The sequence below is a fragment of the Augochlora pura genome, chromosome 4 (assembly GCF_028453695.1).
Source record: "Augochlora pura isolate Apur16 chromosome 4, APUR_v2.2.1, whole genome shotgun sequence".
In the NCBI taxonomy this organism is placed as follows: domain Eukaryota; kingdom Metazoa; phylum Arthropoda; class Insecta; order Hymenoptera; family Halictidae; genus Augochlora; species Augochlora pura.
The window spans coordinates 10,853,622-10,870,991 of NC_135775.1; the positions used below are offsets into that span (position 1 = coordinate 10,853,622).

The 17,370-nt window shown below is 34.1% G+C and overlaps 3 protein-coding genes across 4 annotated transcripts; 1 reads left to right on the forward strand and 2 right to left on the reverse strand.

The window, feature by feature from the left end:
* Nucleotides 1-699: 699 nt before the first annotated feature.
* Nrx-iv (neurexin-4) lies at nucleotides 700-11,291 on the reverse strand. 2 transcript variants are annotated; one of them, XM_078177767.1, is made up of 11 exons: nucleotides 11,025-11,291; nucleotides 10,345-10,437; nucleotides 7,833-8,029; nucleotides 6,148-6,289; nucleotides 5,701-6,071; nucleotides 5,285-5,623; nucleotides 4,730-5,204; nucleotides 4,327-4,656; nucleotides 3,948-4,253; nucleotides 2,966-3,592; nucleotides 700-2,699 (listed from the first exon to the last, which is right to left on the reverse strand). In XM_078177767.1, the coding sequence occupies exons 1-11, from the start codon at nucleotides 11,086-11,088 to the stop codon at nucleotides 1,846-1,848; spliced, it is 3,798 nt and encodes a 1,265-aa protein (XP_078033893.1). In that variant the 5' UTR covers nucleotides 11,089-11,291; the 3' UTR covers nucleotides 700-1,845. The 2 variants fall into 2 exon arrangements, with proteins under 2 accessions (XP_078033893.1, XP_078033894.1); XM_078177768.1 differs by lacking the exon at nucleotides 7,833-8,029 and adding an exon at nucleotides 7,017-7,213 and having other exon boundaries at nucleotides 11,025-11,257.
* On the reverse strand, nucleotides 8,655-11,066 carry LOC144468357 (L-aminoadipate-semialdehyde dehydrogenase-phosphopantetheinyl transferase). Its single transcript, XM_078177770.1, has 3 exons — nucleotides 11,025-11,066; nucleotides 10,345-10,437; nucleotides 8,655-9,776 (listed from the first exon to the last, which is right to left on the reverse strand). Exon 3 carries the CDS (start codon nucleotides 9,627-9,629, stop codon nucleotides 8,799-8,801), a length of 831 nt encoding a protein of 276 aa, XP_078033896.1. The 5' UTR covers nucleotides 9,630-9,776; nucleotides 10,345-10,437; nucleotides 11,025-11,066; the 3' UTR covers nucleotides 8,655-8,798.
* A 2,723-nt stretch (nucleotides 11,292-14,014) lies between the features above and the next one.
* LOC144468362 (dynein axonemal intermediate chain 3) lies at nucleotides 14,015-17,349 on the forward strand. Its single transcript, XM_078177774.1, is given in 7 exon segments — nucleotides 14,015-14,282; nucleotides 14,353-14,561; nucleotides 15,531-15,962; nucleotides 16,031-16,351; nucleotides 16,445-16,693; nucleotides 16,768-16,947; nucleotides 17,008-17,349. Coding segments are annotated over 7 exon segments (1,962 nt in total). The 5' UTR covers nucleotides 14,015-14,053.
* Nucleotides 17,350-17,370: the final 21 nt, after the last annotated feature.

A 17,370-nucleotide genomic window follows, 5' to 3' on the forward strand; every position in this document is an offset into this window, starting at 1 on the left:
ATCAAACTTAGAATACTATTTATTTTTGTTCTATGCATATGTATGTCACATGATACGTGTCACAGATCTGACACTAATGGAGATCATTATAATATAGTTTTACACTGACTCCATTGAAGTATTTGAATCTTCTGCTGTCTTATCAAAATGTTTAACAAATAACATTTCTGTAGGAATAAAAATAAGTAACGAGATGTAATTATTAGAACATTGATTTTCGAAATTCATTTGATGAAATTGAAAAGTAAGTTGAATGCATATACAAATAATTATACACTACAGATAATAAATTTATTTCTGTTCGAATTATTACGCATCATCTTTGATCATGTTGAATTCTAATTACTAATATCTTCCTTTTGTAATATATGTACTTCGCAGTTTCAATAAAAAAACTTATTACATTCTATGTGAAAATAAATGTATCTCTATTTTTATAAATCATGCTTTTCAGTCAATTTCGTTATTCCTCCTAACTTGTAATCAAATGCAAAATTAACATGTCTTCTGGCATGTTACTGGAAATTTGTTATTATTATGACATAATCGTATTATCGATTTTTCTTTATTGAGCAGCACATGTGTTCTGCTGAGTAGAGTATATAAAGAATACACTGGCATGTTATAATAAAACTTTTTCTTGGTATAAAAATGATATATATATATGTATATGTGTGTGTATATATATATATTTTTATATATATATATATATAAAATACACACACTCGCTGTTTCACGTACAGTATACAATTAGTCACATTGGATTAAGTTAAGTTACAATAGCGATTTCAGATCATTATGGGTCAATTAAAATAAAATATCTGTAACACATAATAAAACAAAGTAAACAAATAAATACAAAATAAAAATAATTAAAATGCATTTTGGACGGTAAGCATTACAAATAATACTGAGAACATTTTTTTCAAAAAGAAATCTAAATATTTTACATATAATGAGAAGCTATTAATGATTTCGTTGGCATTCTTATCTATACAAATTTATATTTTTGGTGACATAAGAGATTTCAACATGGCAAATAGATAACACAACGCTTGAATTTTACGAAAAAATGTTATCAGATGGATTAGTCACTAATAATTTGACAACTAATAATAATAACGAAGGTACTTGATACAGTAGAGTACAAAAGTTATAACTACGCTACTTTCCTATGAAGATATACAGAAAATACATGAATATTCAGCATACGTTGCTATCCTGCCGTGATGTTCAGTCTAAATTACAAAAGTACAATAAATACTTATGCACCTCACAGTCTAAAGTAACAACGGTTCGCAATTACAATTTTATCATACTATCCCTTAAATGTTTCGTAACTTACAAATAATGTACTACTTCGATTTAAGCATTGGGATACAAATTTTGTTTACTGTTTTTACTATTGTAAAAATCAACTATTGTTCTGAAATATAATACTAACCTGTTGCTTTTTTGTATAATAAAATTCAATTCGTATGTTTGATATTCAGTAAAATATTAAGTGAATATAAATGATGATTTCAAATATTCAATGTTTCATACTTCAAGGAGAAAAATTTTATTCGTTATGTACCAGGCTGATTTAATTTTATTTATACGATACTCGAATGTAACTTCTTATATTCTACGAATTAGTTAGATTTCTCTGTGTGTAAATTTCTTCCACAGAACTTATTCTCTTTCCTTATTATATCATTTATCATTACATCGAAACAGTAAAAGTTAAAGTTCCGTATTGTTCTATGAAATCCTTCGTATGACACTTAAAGTGCACTTATCGTAAGCATATTTTTACCTATCAATAAATTCTACAAACGATACAGTAGCAATACAACTTTATATTTAGATGAACCATTCCTTTTTCTTTTGAACTTGATGGCCTGTAGTCGAGTGGACGACAGCTGAATCCGGATCTAATGCTATTTCAGCACCTTTGTCCTCTTGTGTCAAATATTCACCTTTATGTCTTGACATGTATCTTCCTATAAGTACAGCCATTATTACTAACGCTATTATAATGATAGCCAGTACGCTACCTAGAATAGCTGTGTCAGTTTCGTTGTACGCAGCTCGAACTTTTTCTTCGTCCACCTCTGGAGGTGGACGTGTTTCAACAACATCTGGAGGATGTGTGATCGGTTCCACACCGCAAAAGTCCTCTGTGAGAGGTGTGCCAAGTGTGCGAACATTTGCTGGTCCATCCTCTTGGAAAAGTAACTTCAGAGGATATATATCATCAAATTCGACTCTGGATATGCATCCTGCGAATCCCTCTGTCATGGATTCGTTCTTTCCAATGTACATGTACTGAATATTGTTAAATTGAGCATCCGCGGACGTTTTGATGTTGAAATGAAACTCCTTTGGTTCGTAATTGTCGACTTGCAGGACAAGAGTAGATCCTGAGTTCTTCCTGCCTACTCTGACGTCATGGTATTGTCCCAAGCCAAAGTGTTTGTTCGGAAATATCACTTCTTGTCGTTCAAAGCCAAAGTCGAACACCACGCGCAAGTGTCCGCTGTTCGAGACCATGATTGTCATATACTCTCCGGAAATATTTGAAAACAGTCCAAGCAAGAAACCTTTCGGATTGGTTGTAGTAAAACCGACCCTGATCTTCTCGGATATCGTTGAACGCCAGCTGCCCATGAAGTCATACTTTATTATCGAGCTAGGGCGCATGTTCACACCGATTTCTGCAATTGCATTTGAAAAATAAGTACAGAACTGCTACTTAAACCAAACACTGCCAACTACGAGATATCTTGTGGTAGACGCTTACTACGACGTATCTATTAAAAATTCATTAATAACAAAAAAAACGGATTTATTTAATATCTGTTACATACTATTTATTTATTTAAAAAAAAGAACTGTTAGCGTCTAAAACAGATATCTTTAAAATAGGCTTGGCAGTCAATGTGTTAATGACTATATTATAATCTAAGTAAACAATATATACCGTCTGCACAAATGGGGCCCTTGAAAGCAGTCCAACGGCAGTCGCACGAGTACCCGTCGTATCTTTCATGGCATGTTCCATTGTTAAGACATGGATTGCTTTCGCATTTACCCATGCAACCTTCAGAGACGCCATACAGGCCTTGTCGAGTATAACTTCTAAGGTCCTGTAGCTGTCCATTTAATAGAAGCGCTCTAATACATCCCACATAGCCGTCCCTATAATCAGTTGTGGCACCTACCACAAGATCTGATGTCAGATGAAGCGCTCGTACTGGTCCTGGAGGCTCTCGCACTTCATTTTTTAATGCCCCATCTACTACTATTCTAGCTTCTTTACGATTTCTTTCCACAGATACAGAGTGCCATCGATTGTCAGCCAATCTATAAGAGGTCTGAACGCTTACAGTTAGAGGACCGCCACCTGCCAAGTACTGGAACTGAATCTGATTCCCGCTATTTATAGAAATTTTAATGTAATCCGTAGGCCCTTTGCTGTGAATTATAACTGCATTGTCAATCGTTGTTTTGAACTCAAAAAAGATGTCACCGCTGTGACCAATGTCAAAGGTTGGGAGATTGATAGTGGCGTCAACAACACGGAATGTTACTACATTCTTGAACAAATCTACAAGAAAACAAAAGAATTCGAGATTACATTAATTGGGACAATATATCATATTAGGACATAATGTGATTAATCACAAGGAACAAGTGTACAAGGAACATAAGTAGCTACAAATTTGTGATAGTTTGGGAGAATAAATCTAATGACTATCATATTACAGCAACTAATACAATGTACCGAATCCTGATATGCATTGCTTGCACATCAGGATCCACGACTACGTTATGGAACTTTATGTCTTACCTGATCTTACCTTGGTGGTGAACCAAGGTAATTCAGAACCTTTCAAAGAATTTAAAATAAATTAAGTTTCCTTGTTCACATGCATGAAGTTGACGAGAACTTTTCAACCTACCATCTCCCTCACAGATAAGAGGCCCAAGTGTGTAACGTCCTTCCTTTTCATCTACCGGTGTACCAGTGTCACCGAATCGCAATTGTTTAACAGGAAGATACTCCTTTTCGGTAATATCGCCGCTGTCTTCGAGAGGACCATCCAGATCAGAATCGCAATTACACCATTTCGTAGGATCTGCGCAATTTCCGAGAATACCGCACTCGCATTTGCGCGATCCTGCCAAAGCTCCACCCCAATAGTCCATTTTCTGATTATTTCTGCTGACCCACCACGAGTTCGGTCTAAACTCACTTCCTTGTGGTACTGGACCGATTAAATCATGTTTAATACAATCTTACCATAAGTTCTTAATCACAATTTTGCTTAAAATAAGTACCTGGAGAATTGAACAACTTTGAACGTACACATTCGTAACTGATCCTCTGTCTACAACTTGTGGACCGGTTTAGAAGTGCTTCAATCTGATCCATGTCAGCGTCATAGATAATATCTTGCACAAAACTACCTGGTTCTTGGAACCCATCCACAGGCGTAATGCGTTCATTGTTGTGCCTTACAATAGTTCTTACACGTCCATCAGTATAAAATTCACAAACTACAGGAAATGGTTTCAGTGGACCGCTTCCGTCCACATCTATTTTAATATCTGCTCGCTGATTCACTGAATTTATATTTTTGTATGCCTCACAAGAAAGTGGATTTAGTGCTATAAAAGCAAGGAAATATTAGAATGAGCAATGCTAAAAGTTTGTTACCAATACAATATCATGCTAACTTACAAGTATGGCATACTGCCCCTGTATAACCCGTATTGGCACAGTCACAGAAGAATTCATCAGAATTTTGACGACAAATGCCAGAATGTTTGCATGGGTTTGGATTGCAACGATCCATCATCTGGCAAGCATCAAAGACGACTTCGTTCTTGCAACAATATTCTTCTTCCTTCCAATCAGTTGGAAGCTTGTAATTGCCATCGATGCTTATCATTCGCATACAACCAACAAAACCACGATTGCTTTCTATTCCAGTTACTCCACCTATTAAATACACTGGTCCCGTTATCATCTCCAATATCCGTTTAGTTCTCATCGGTGTTCCATCGACATTTAAAATTAGACTATTTTTTGATATTGTCAGAATGACTTGATGCCATTTGCCATCATTGAATTTCTCGTTGAAATTATCTAAAACTACTAGAGGATTTTCTTTTGTTTGTATGTCGACCTTCAGTTTTCCGTCTTCTAAATACAACTACAAGGAGTAAGACGAAATATTATCAGGTTTTAAAAGAACAAGTTAGAATGCATATAGAAAAAAGTTGATTTACAAACCTTCACAAAACCTGGAGATGTAAACTGGTGATATAAAATGATTCCTTTATCTTCGTATGTCCGAAACGTGAGGGAAACATTCATGGAAGATATTCCCTCGTATCCTTTCAGTCTTGCATATGATCCCTGAGTTAAAAATGTAACGGGAATTATAGGTGGTTCTGGACAGCTGTAGATTGTATTAACTCTATAGTATCTCAAGTTTTCTCCAGTGATTTCAGTTTCCCTTAAGTCATGGATAATACTAGTGGCATTTAAGTAAAAATTTTCTATACACCCTGTGAAATTCTGATTAACCACTAGTCCATCTTGTTTGTTAGGAACGCCGCCAATGTAAAGCTACAAAATTTTTTATTAATGTCAACTACAGATTCAATTGAGTAAAATAGATTATTAATTTTTTTCAAACTACTTACTGCCCTATTTAGATCCAGTCTGTGAAATTCTCCTTTGACTCTTCCTTTAATTAATACTCTATCTACAGAAAACGATATATTTTTTCTATTGCGTGATATCAAAACATCATGCCACATATTGTCGTCCAATAAACTCCCAACAGATAAACTCGTCATAACTCCAGACCCAAGATCAATATTTAATATCATCCTGTTGTCTTTTAGTTGCAAAGCTATATAATCTCCTTGTGTGCCACGGGAGTACATCAATACTCCATCTGCATTATTCGTTTTGAATCGAAAACGTATAAAGTGTCTATCAGTTTCTATTGGTTCTCTTAATAAATCATACCGCAGCAGGGATGATCCATTGAAGGAAAGAACGTCAGACACTGCGAACAATGATAAAAGGAAGAAGGTAGTATTTATAATTTATCATTCTCTATCGTAAAGTATTCATATACTTACCATAATTGCAACCATACAATTCTAGTCTCAATGATATTCTGTCCCGCCATCGAGTTGGATTTATTCGAATCCATTGCGCTATGATCGGTACCTCAAATTTATTAAGTTTTATGGTGTCCCCGTCTATATTTCCCTTGAACATCTATTGCAAAAAGATAAAATCAAACCTAAGTTCTATATTTATAGAAATGTCAATATGATTTAATCATTTGTAATAAGTTTGTATGTAAAATTCTGTCATAGTATTGAGCGATAAAGGTCTGAGTTTATGTTAGTAAAACGGAATTGAGGTGAGTACAACATTAATAGTATTTGAAATCATTTTCAGTAAGAATAAATGACAATGAATCAAAAAGTGTAGAGTAGATATCTCAGCATGCTTTTTTGTAGGCATATTAGTACATCATTGTTAATTACGAATGCAAAGCATAGATGCAAATATAAAATGTTCTATTAAAAGATATTGTTCGCAGTGAAAGAAGTGAGTTCTTGTTTTAAATTGTACAAACAGGTGCATACAGCATTCCTCTTGTACTTTCGTCATTTCAAACGCGAACGTCAATTTTAATGCGACTATTATATACAATAATTTATAAGAAATTATATGAAAATCTGAAGGCACAGCAATTTCTTCTATGCCTTTACCAATTAAAGAAACAACTTCCACCATATAAATATAAAAACCATATTCCCATTATTTAAAAGGATGGAAATGCTAGAAAGTAAAATAAAATCATAGTCCCATTTTGCATAATATGTACATTATATAATACATGTTATACACCGAAAATATTATTGTATGCGTATTTCAAAAAGTTTTTGTTTAGAGAAGTTCTACGTTTTTTTATAATCAGTATCTCTATTAATACCTCATCTACACCATCTTGGCTCTCATAACTGGCCCAGGCTTGCCCATCATCAGAGTACTGAACAATGTATTCTGTCACATACTCGTTAGTATGAGCACGACCTCGTGTGGCAATGCTGCGTATCTCATATCTGTCCCCCAGTTCCACAGTAAGATGTTGATCATAACTGCTAAGCTCTGGTGACCACGTAGAACCTCCTGCAAAGCCCAGCCCCATGTCCATGTGTAAAAGAAAAGAGTGGAAGCAAAGCGGATAAATAGAAAGAAGAAAGTAATGTTGTGAGTAATTAAATGATCACGATGACTCCTTATCTCGTTTTAGTAAACACATTTCAAAGACTTGCAGTGCACATACAATGATAATTACAGTCGTATTTCTGAATCAAATGACTTATTTATTAAAAAGCAAATATTTACGACAATTTCCGGTGTAAGAGAAAAATCATATATGATTGTAATATGCACAACATGTAAATTTTAATTGCCATACAGCCATTTCTGAGCAAAGGAAACATTCTCAATATACAATTTGTGCAAAACATGCATTTGATACCTACCTAAAAATCCAGGAAACAGGGTATGGTTATAGGAAAAGTTATTTATTAAGTATTTTATTCAGATTAGGATAATTCATTAAGTAACAAGCATTGAAATTATACCAAATACTACAGCTACTATAATAACATAGTACAGCAAGTATATGTTAGCACTTAAGCAACAATATTAAGTAACATGTACCTTCCTAATTAAAATCCTCTGATGGATTATGGCTACATTAGCACAGACACTGATTGGAAAGTGTAGAAGATTGGTTTACCTTAACATTACCATCTTCTTCTTTGTAATCAACGTAGTCCAGGCCATTCGTACCATAACTGATACCATACTCCATAACATACTCTTTTTGCACTGCTCGTCCCTGGGTCGCCACAGCTGTGATGTTCATAATTTGACCCAGGTCGACAATAAGGTACTGACCAAAGTCTGAACTGCTAGCCGTCCATGCGTTTCCGCCTACGCCACAACATATACGCATGCATGCAACTCAAAATGAACTTAAGAAAGCAGCCGTATTTAACAAGATACATCTATCAGAGAATTAAGTATTACAATACTCGTTATGTAGATAACATTAAACTAATTTATGATAACACAATTTATAAAAAATTCATCTTACATTGCAAAATGTAGTTTCTACATAGAGCTTGTAATACTTACATTAAACATAGTCACATTCATTGAGCAGTTGAATTAACAAGTTCTTTTGATATTATTATCCAAATTTTATTGTAATAGATCAAAGCAATAATTCGTAAAGAAGAAATAAAAGAAGATAAGCTGTAAGATTACATGTTATTTTTTGAATAATCCTTTTCCCAAGCAAGAATGAGAAAGTACAACCACTATTACAGGTAAGTGTATTGTAAATACATATATATTTTTACTGTAATACAAGTGCATAAATAAAATGGAAACTTATATTTTGTTTATATATGTATATATAATTTCTTTCAGCCAATAAATAACATTTTAAAGGTTTTATTTGAAATATGTAAAAGAAAACCATGTTTAATGTAGCTAATTTATGAATCAAGTTATGAGAAATATTATGTAAAAAGGTGAAATAAACTCTATACAATTGTTTCTTATAAATTTATTACACCTACTGACTTAAATTTATACAGTTATATCTGTACATCTCTGTTATAAGTAAAAGAATACCGTTATCCGTGAAAATGTATAATAATGTATAAAACAACTTGTACATTGGATTTCAAATACATTATGGATGTTCTTCCTTTTCAAAATATTTTTCCATGTATTTTACATCTTCAGGAAACAATGGAATAGTATTTTTAAGAAGTTTGTCAACATTTATAATTTCGAAGAAAGTATTTTGTGAGCAAGGTGCTTTCCTATTTTCTTGTAATGTTACAGCCACACAATGTTTGGGATCTAACAATGTTTCTTCAAACAACCATTCCTGTTTTACACCATTTATATTCAAAGTTGTATCAGTTGTAATATATTTATATTTAAGCTTTGAATTTGTTTTGAAATCAAGTGTTCCGAGATCTATGGTAATACCTATTCCTATAGCTTTTACATAACTTTCTTTTAAAGCCCAGTGTCTACAAAACATTTCAATTTGTTCCGAATCGTTCATAGATGAGTGTTTTATTTCACTCCATTCTGAAGATGTGAAATTTGTATTCATTATTCGAAAGAACTCAGATAATTGTCTACCACCACTATAATCCAGTTTCATTACATCAACACCTAATTTCACGTTTCTTGTTTCCCCTGCCAATACCGTGTAATCACCTTGATGAGACACATTAAAATTTAAATTTGAAGAAGTTCCACTTAAAATAGGCCTATTATGCTCATCCCTTATAAACACTATTTCGTTGTAAGGAATATTTCCATACTCATTAATAAATTTTCTCATCAACAGTCTACCTGCAAGAGAGGCCTTAATATCCTTACGAAATACAAATCTTCCTAATCTTTCTTTCTCTTCTAACTGTATACAAGAAATTGCATATGCAAATTCCTTTTCACTTGGATTCCATTCCATCCATTTAAATGCCCATCGTATGCTTTGAAACATTTTATATCATAAACTTTATCCAATAACTTAAACTATTACTTTCTTAGTAAAATCTTTCTTAAATTCTTATTTCTTCCTGTTCTTAAAACACTGCTTTTTTTAAAAAGTACTTGTCTTTAAAAAACCAGGCTACTCTTTAGCATCCACCTGAAGCAAATAGACAGACAAGATAACATTACTACAGATCTTAGAAAATTTATTTAAAATACAAAATTAATACTAATTGCTTGAAACAAAACAGAAATATAGACATTGCAAAAGAATGTATTTAGATGTACAGAATAACTGTGCAATGAGTCAGTCAGTTTAATTCAGCTAATTTAGATCTGAAGTTCTTTTAATTGAGGTAGGCATGTGGGTGTTTATAAGATCAACGCCTATTTAACACACTTTGCTTTTCTATATATTATCTCTTTCTCAATCTAGGAACACAGATACACACAAAATAATATTTAATACACTACCTGCTTTTTGTTATTAAATTCAATTTCATATACAGATAAAGGAAAGCACTCTTAACAAATAGATATATAGTATTGCTTTTTCAAAGGTATAATGTATATATGTCGATATATAATATACAAATGGCAAGCAACAAACTACTAATAGTGGATTCTATATTTTTGTGAAAATAAGTAACATAAGAAGTCTTATTAGACAAATCTGTAGAAAAATGTGCAATTCAAAACTATGGGAAAATATGAAACAAAATTACCATTTAGCCTTGCGTTATATGGACCTCTTCCAGGTAACTCCGATGTGGCTCTCAAATGAGCTTTATCCAAAAGCGGTTCATAGCATTCATCGTCTAATTAAAATAAATATTAAAGTTATATAACATATGTAAATAAGTAGGATTTGATTTTTGTTGTTCACAAATCGCATGGGTGGTAAATATCGATTATCTCCTAGGCGGCGACATAGGACAAAATCGACCCAGGTATTGCAGAAATCCTATTTTGCTTATTAAATTCGTAACGAAAGGTGACGTAATAACCTCCACTTACTGCATCTATATAATTATATTATAATTATTTTTTAGTTAAAATGATCATTCGACATTCTATAGTACAATTCAAAATTCAATTTTGTATAAACTAGATATGAAAATGCTATGGCGGAAATGTTATGACAAAAATGATTGTTACTGAAATGCTACAATGTATGAAACGCATACAATCGTTATCCATTAACGTTCGAAATAATGTCTATCATTTCACGTTAATGCTGATATATTAGAAGCAACATAAGTTTGAGTTTATTCAATTCTCAGTTGGTCTGTTACATGTTAACTTGACTACGCCATGTTGTAAAGTGGGCTTGGCTATATTGAATCATCTTGGGAAATTGTTAAGGTTCGGTTTTTAGTATCGTAGACAAAACACGAGTACTTACACGCAGATGTGAATGAATTACTTGCAAAAATGAACACAAGCACAAAACACCTTATAGTATTCATGATATCATTGCCCTTTCAGAGAGCAACTCTTATAAAACGTTCTCTTGAGAAGGAAGCGTCGTTAAGTCAAAACTGTTACTGCCTTACTGTTGCTAAATTCCCATCAGTTATGTTACTTTACTGTCACGCACACGACGGCACTATTTTTATGGCGTTTGTATGCTGGCGCCATCTGTAGCACCTACAGAATTATCATCTGCAGATAATTTTGGCGAACATTTCGAGCGCGAACAAGGTATAGATAAAATGTGGAAACATACAGTAATAAAACCTACTTCTACATGGTTTTCTTACTCCTTAAAGTAGGGTGCATATCCTCACCATTTTATTGCACAAGGCTGAAGAGCAAGATTACCACTACTACGCATGCGCACTACCTCACGATCTATATGCTAAATTCTATTAGCAGAATGGTCTAGTAAATGGCTGCGATTTCGAGCCACAACCAATTTTTGTCTTCGTCGCCCACGGCGAAGAAGGTATACACTGATGTTCTCAGATGGTCCCTTCACCAACCGCACCTCTTGACGTTATTTTTTGGAGTTTGGGAATTCTTTTTTCTGTCGGTAATAAGATGTCTGATGTTTGATGAGTTTCTGAGTCCTGACGAGTTTGTTTAGCCTGTTTGGGGTGGTTATCTCTATGCGGACCTGTGCGCATAGGACCATTTGGTTTGACCGCAAAACAAAAGAGATTCCACGAAGCGAGCAGTACAAGGTGTCTCTCAGATAGACGTGGTTAGGTGTAGGAATACACTAAAAGTGCTCGGCTATACTCAGCGCGTAATATGAATCAGTTATGAATCACTCTATCATTTCTAGCGTGCGCGTGACACAATGAAGGATGAACACGTCGTAACAAACGGAAAGCAGCGTATATCCTACTAACATAGCTTATACACCGAGTTCACTGTAACGTCATGTAGATACATAATTCGTTTTTGCTTTAGGCAAAATATTTGATACCGTGTCTATAGGTCTAAGCCGAGGTTTAGGCTCTCAAGACAGGATTTACTTTTTATTCAAATGCAAATATCTCGATCAAAATGTATTGGGTTGGCAACTAAGTAATTACGGATTTCAAATAAGAAGGAAAATTCAATTCTTTTGCTTAAAAATATAGGTTTATCCAATTAGACAAATCAATTTTGACACTGCCTTTCTTTCAAGGCTTCATTTTAATATACTGTATATAACATAAAAATCGTGCTTGCGATGCTTGCTTTTTTGGAAATAATGTAATAAAACATGTCTGAAACGCGCCCCTTGCCCTTCCATCTTCAAACTGTAATAAAAACGAAACTAAATAATTAATCGGCGCAATTTTCTTACTAAATTAAAGGTGGAAGTCCAAACAGCAAGAAAACAATATAGATCAGGTGCTTTAATCCTCCCTGTTTGGAAATAATACAATAAAATATGTCTAAAATGCGCTTCTTGCTCCTCCATCTTCAAACAGTGATAAAAACGAAACTAAATAACTAATCGATACAATTTTGTTACTAAATTGAAGATGAAAGCCCAGACAGTAAGAAAACAATATAACTGAATTACTTTGAACACGTTGACAAAACAAAAGAATGTGCTGGGATCATCTATTAACAAAATCCGCAATCACTTAATTGCCAACCCAATAGTTATACAGGTGCGGAGGAGTAGCAGTGTATGGGAAGATGAAATTAAATCTGGGCTTTCACCATTCAAGAAGAAGTAAAAGTAAGAATTTAACTTCTAAAATCGTACAAATACAAGTTAAATATAGGAATTCTGTTTTTTCATTGGACGAAATAATTGACGGTTTCGAAGATTTGTACATTTACAAGTCAGATACAGATATATGTGGTTCCTTTTTAAATTTACAAAACGCATTTTTTTAAGTTTCCTTATTTTATATAAAAATGTTAAAAAGCGTGAGTTCTCTTGTTTTGTTATTTCAAGTCGTAACAAAATTGAAAAGAAAGCGTTTAGTCATTGTTTAGTGAAGTAGTTTCTTTATCATCTAAAATAAATTCAAGTCAGTTAGTCCAGATTTAAAGAATATCCATATACATACATATTTGTCCCAAAGTCAATCGTGGAAGTACGTTTCATTCATTCAAATATCGAATCTTTTTTTTATAAAATAGTACTATTTGAACAAATAAACAATACCACTGTAATTAAATAAAGCGGAGCAAATATTTTTATTATGCATGATTTATATTTTATTTTATTTCATTTGTCTTATAACATTGTAACTTAGAGATGGAAAAACAAATAAGAGAAAATAGATGGCATAAAAGATAGAAGAACAATTCCATTTACATTATATGAGATTTTTACAGATTATGAAGAAGACGTCACACCAACGAACTACATCATATTGGCGTCTTACGAAAACATGCTAATTATAGTGTAGTATATAGTAGTATGTATAGTACTATAGTACTACACTAATTATAGTGTAGTATATAGTACTACTTTACTATGTAGTATATAGTAAATATAATAAAAATGAATTATTATGCAAGTTTAATCGAGACAAAAAAAGCATCCAATACTTCGTTTGTCGTTTTGCTATTAGATGAATTGGTGCTATCATCATTTATTTCGATATTTTATATTGGAACACCGAAAGGCATATTGTTTATAACGGATTAATTACAACTTAAATATTCGAAATATTATATTATATGTGTACACTGTTAGGGATCTCTTCTAGGTTTTCTAATCATAAGAGTGAAATTTCTATCGCAAACACGTCGTTTGTGCTTCTATCTTCAGATTAAAAAAAAAAGTTCACTCGTTCAAAATAATCGAATCAAATCGATTTCGATTTTCCGTAATATGGAGAACTTAACAGTTACGTATCCATTGTAAAGTTAAAGCGGAAAGAAACCAATCTGCTAAATACGCGTTTGGTAAATTTTAACGATCTACTACTTGATCGATAATCACTTAACAAATATTAGATTAATAAACACATTATGGACAACGAAGTCAGTTCTATCAACGAGATGAAGAATGATGAAGTAGCGGATGGTAACGACGATCAGAAGGAACAAGAGTTAAAAGATGAGAAGACAAACATACTGCGGAAAGATAATGACATAAATCGTTTCGAGAGTTCAGCTGATGTCTACGCGTGGTTTGATCAGGATGACGACGATGATTCAAAACTCAATAAAGAATGGGATGCTGAAGAATGGGAACGATGTTGGTCTTAATATTTCCGAATAATTTAACCATTTTAAATGCATGGAAACGATAAAGTTGATTTTTCTAGCTCCGTCTAAAGAAACGGTTGATTGGGAGAAGGAGGCAAAGGGAACGGTGCATCTCGATATCGATCATGAGCCAACAGAAAGACGTAGAACCATTTATGAATTGGACTCGTATTCTTCTACTGGTTTATCGGCTGCGGACATTCTCAAGCTTAGTTCCATCGACATTGAACCTGAGCCTCGAAAAGAAGTTCGATACTCGACATCACTGGTAAAAAATAATTCAAAAACTGTTCTAATACTTAGAGGGTGGGTTCTTTCTTTTTCATCCTAAACGCTTTACTTACTGACGCGATAATTACACAGTAAGGTGACCTTGCTCATTCTCGGTGAAACCAAATTTTCTCATTTTTCGGACATGCCCTAGGATTATCACAGTAACCGAAAAGTATGTGTGTGTCAAATTTTAAATTGATTGGGTATTGGGAATTTGTGCCTCATTGAACATTTTATTTTTCAGAATTGCCCTTCTCTATCATAGTATATAGAGATACAGTAAATTCTCCACAATTATCCTTCAGCTTGTAAACAAAAATGGACAATTTGGGAAGAGTTTTTATAGTTTCTCGTTCTTTTGATTTTAGATGTTGCTCTGAAATCGTTTATCTCGGATCTAAGTATATTGTAAATATACAGGTTTATATCTCATCCTCTATCACTATACGGAAATAAAAGGCAATGTTAATGTAAAAAAAGAAATCATAGCCTGAAAAACTGATAAAGTAATAAATATTAATATTAATTACAATATATTATTTATGGTAAAACACCTAACTTAATTACATCGAATAACTTCTAAATTATAAGTTGTACAAACAAAAATTATTTCTACAAAATTGCGTGGTATCAATGAGCATGGAAAAACAAATTCAAATATATGATTTTACGATAATTATAATGAAGAAAAACAATTTGAAAATAAAAAATTTTCAAGTTCGACAAGGCAGGGGCTGTAATGATGTCACAATTTTAGGTGTCCCGTAAAAAATTCAATAACTAAAAAATTAGGTCTAACTAATTAGACCTAATAAAATACTGTCTAACTATTAGACAGTAGTTCATAATGCATAGATGAATGATCTTCGACGAACAGGCTACGTGCCTTTTGTTATATATTATAACGTTAATATCATGTTCAATGTAGAAATTCATTGTTTAATTACAGATTTAATTTTTTCAGGGCATGCCAGGCATAGCTAGGATAAACTTATCACCGTTGACGCAAAAAGTAATTGGTTGCGTAATAGGGGAGAACGTTAGCACTGAGTATCCATGGATATTTGTCCGAAAGGAAATAATCGAGGACAATATAGATCTTCATGAAGACAGCAGCGACTTTTTGCCGGTGAAAGATGAAATACACGAGTTCGCAGAGCAGAAGATACTTATCGGCTACATGCCATCGTTGACGCAGGAGGGTCAGTTCTACATTTGCTTGACCCCAGAAGGACAACATGCTGTGGTAGAATATATAAAGAGGCAAAGGGAAGAACACGAGAACCGTGTCAGAAATACGGTTTACAAACCACTAGGCGAATGGCAAGAATTAGGAAGCACCGATGAGATTGAAACGACCATTGTTACAGGGTCACGGCCGCTCCTAGAGATCGAGGTAGAAGACGAGAACAAGACGCGGAAGCAAATTACGAGAACAGAAATAAAACTGTGTTGCTCTACTAGTTTGTGTCTACGGCGAATATACTCAACGTGGAGCTGGACTTGGTGGACAGAACAGCCAGTGACCAAAAAGACGGGTACATCGAGCTGCTGCCTTACCGCGAAAGCTTCCAAAATATTTCTCGAAAGTTGATGTGTGCCGCGATCCAAGTAACGCCAGAGAATAAAAACGCGGAGACTCAGACGGTGATTTCGACGCCTGCAAATCGCTGGACCCAGTATAGATACGGGTACCAGTCTCCAGAGATTTCCTCCTTCACCGAAGAACAACTGGAACAACTGAGAATCTTCCTGCACCGTTTCACAGACGAAGTGTGCGATGAAGTCTGTAACTATAAAAATATAATAGATTCGATGCTTTTACTTTCGTTATTTTACATTTGAATGAAGACGATCGTACCTGGTATTCATCTATAGCTTCTATTAAACGCGACGTGGGACATCTACTCGAACGATTACATGAATCTCGTACGCGATCCAAGCGATACACAATGGTCCGTGCCTAGAGTTTACAAGGAAAACCTGAGCTTTCATGACAGTACCCGTGTGGTGGAAAAGGTGATTAACGATATCTCGTGGCATCCATTGTGGACCGGGGTTCTGTTTGCTGCCTACGCACGATATTCGAAGTGTCATCGTCTAGTGGGTCCTAGGTCGCACGAAGATGTGAGCTTAATATGCATATCAGAAAGTATTAATTCCCTTCTTTTATATTGTTTTTCTTCGATCTACCAATTCAGATACTGAAAGCTGATGACGATAATTACGTTCTGACATGGTCGTTTAACGATAGTCTAATGCCAAAGCTGGTTCTCGAGTGCACAAGGGAGGTGACTGCTGTTGCCACGAACCCATTAGACCCAAATCTGATCGTAGGAGGCTGTGCAAACGGCCAGTTAAGTAGTTAACTTGATTTTATAGTTGAACAATTAATATTCTACTGGAATAGATTTAAACATAGTTTACTTGTATTTCTGTAGATTGTGCTTTGGCATATTCCCGGGAAAATTGAGCAAATTGAAACGGTACCGGTGAATACACCAACCCAAATAAAGTACAAGCTCGCTATAAAGAACTTGACCACCTGGCTGCGCGAAGTATCCGCCACTTACGTTATCAAGCCCACACTGCTATCCTCACTGAAAGAAAGTCAAAAAGGTGAAATAACTAATATAACGTGGCTCTCGCCTTACAGTACAGTCGATGAGAATGGTTTAATATCGTCATTGCCGGAGGATACAAATATAGATGATTTGAGTATGCAATTTGTTACCTCAAGCACGGATGGCACGATAGCTTTCTGGAATTTAAAGTTAGTGTAATCTGCTACAATTGACAAAATT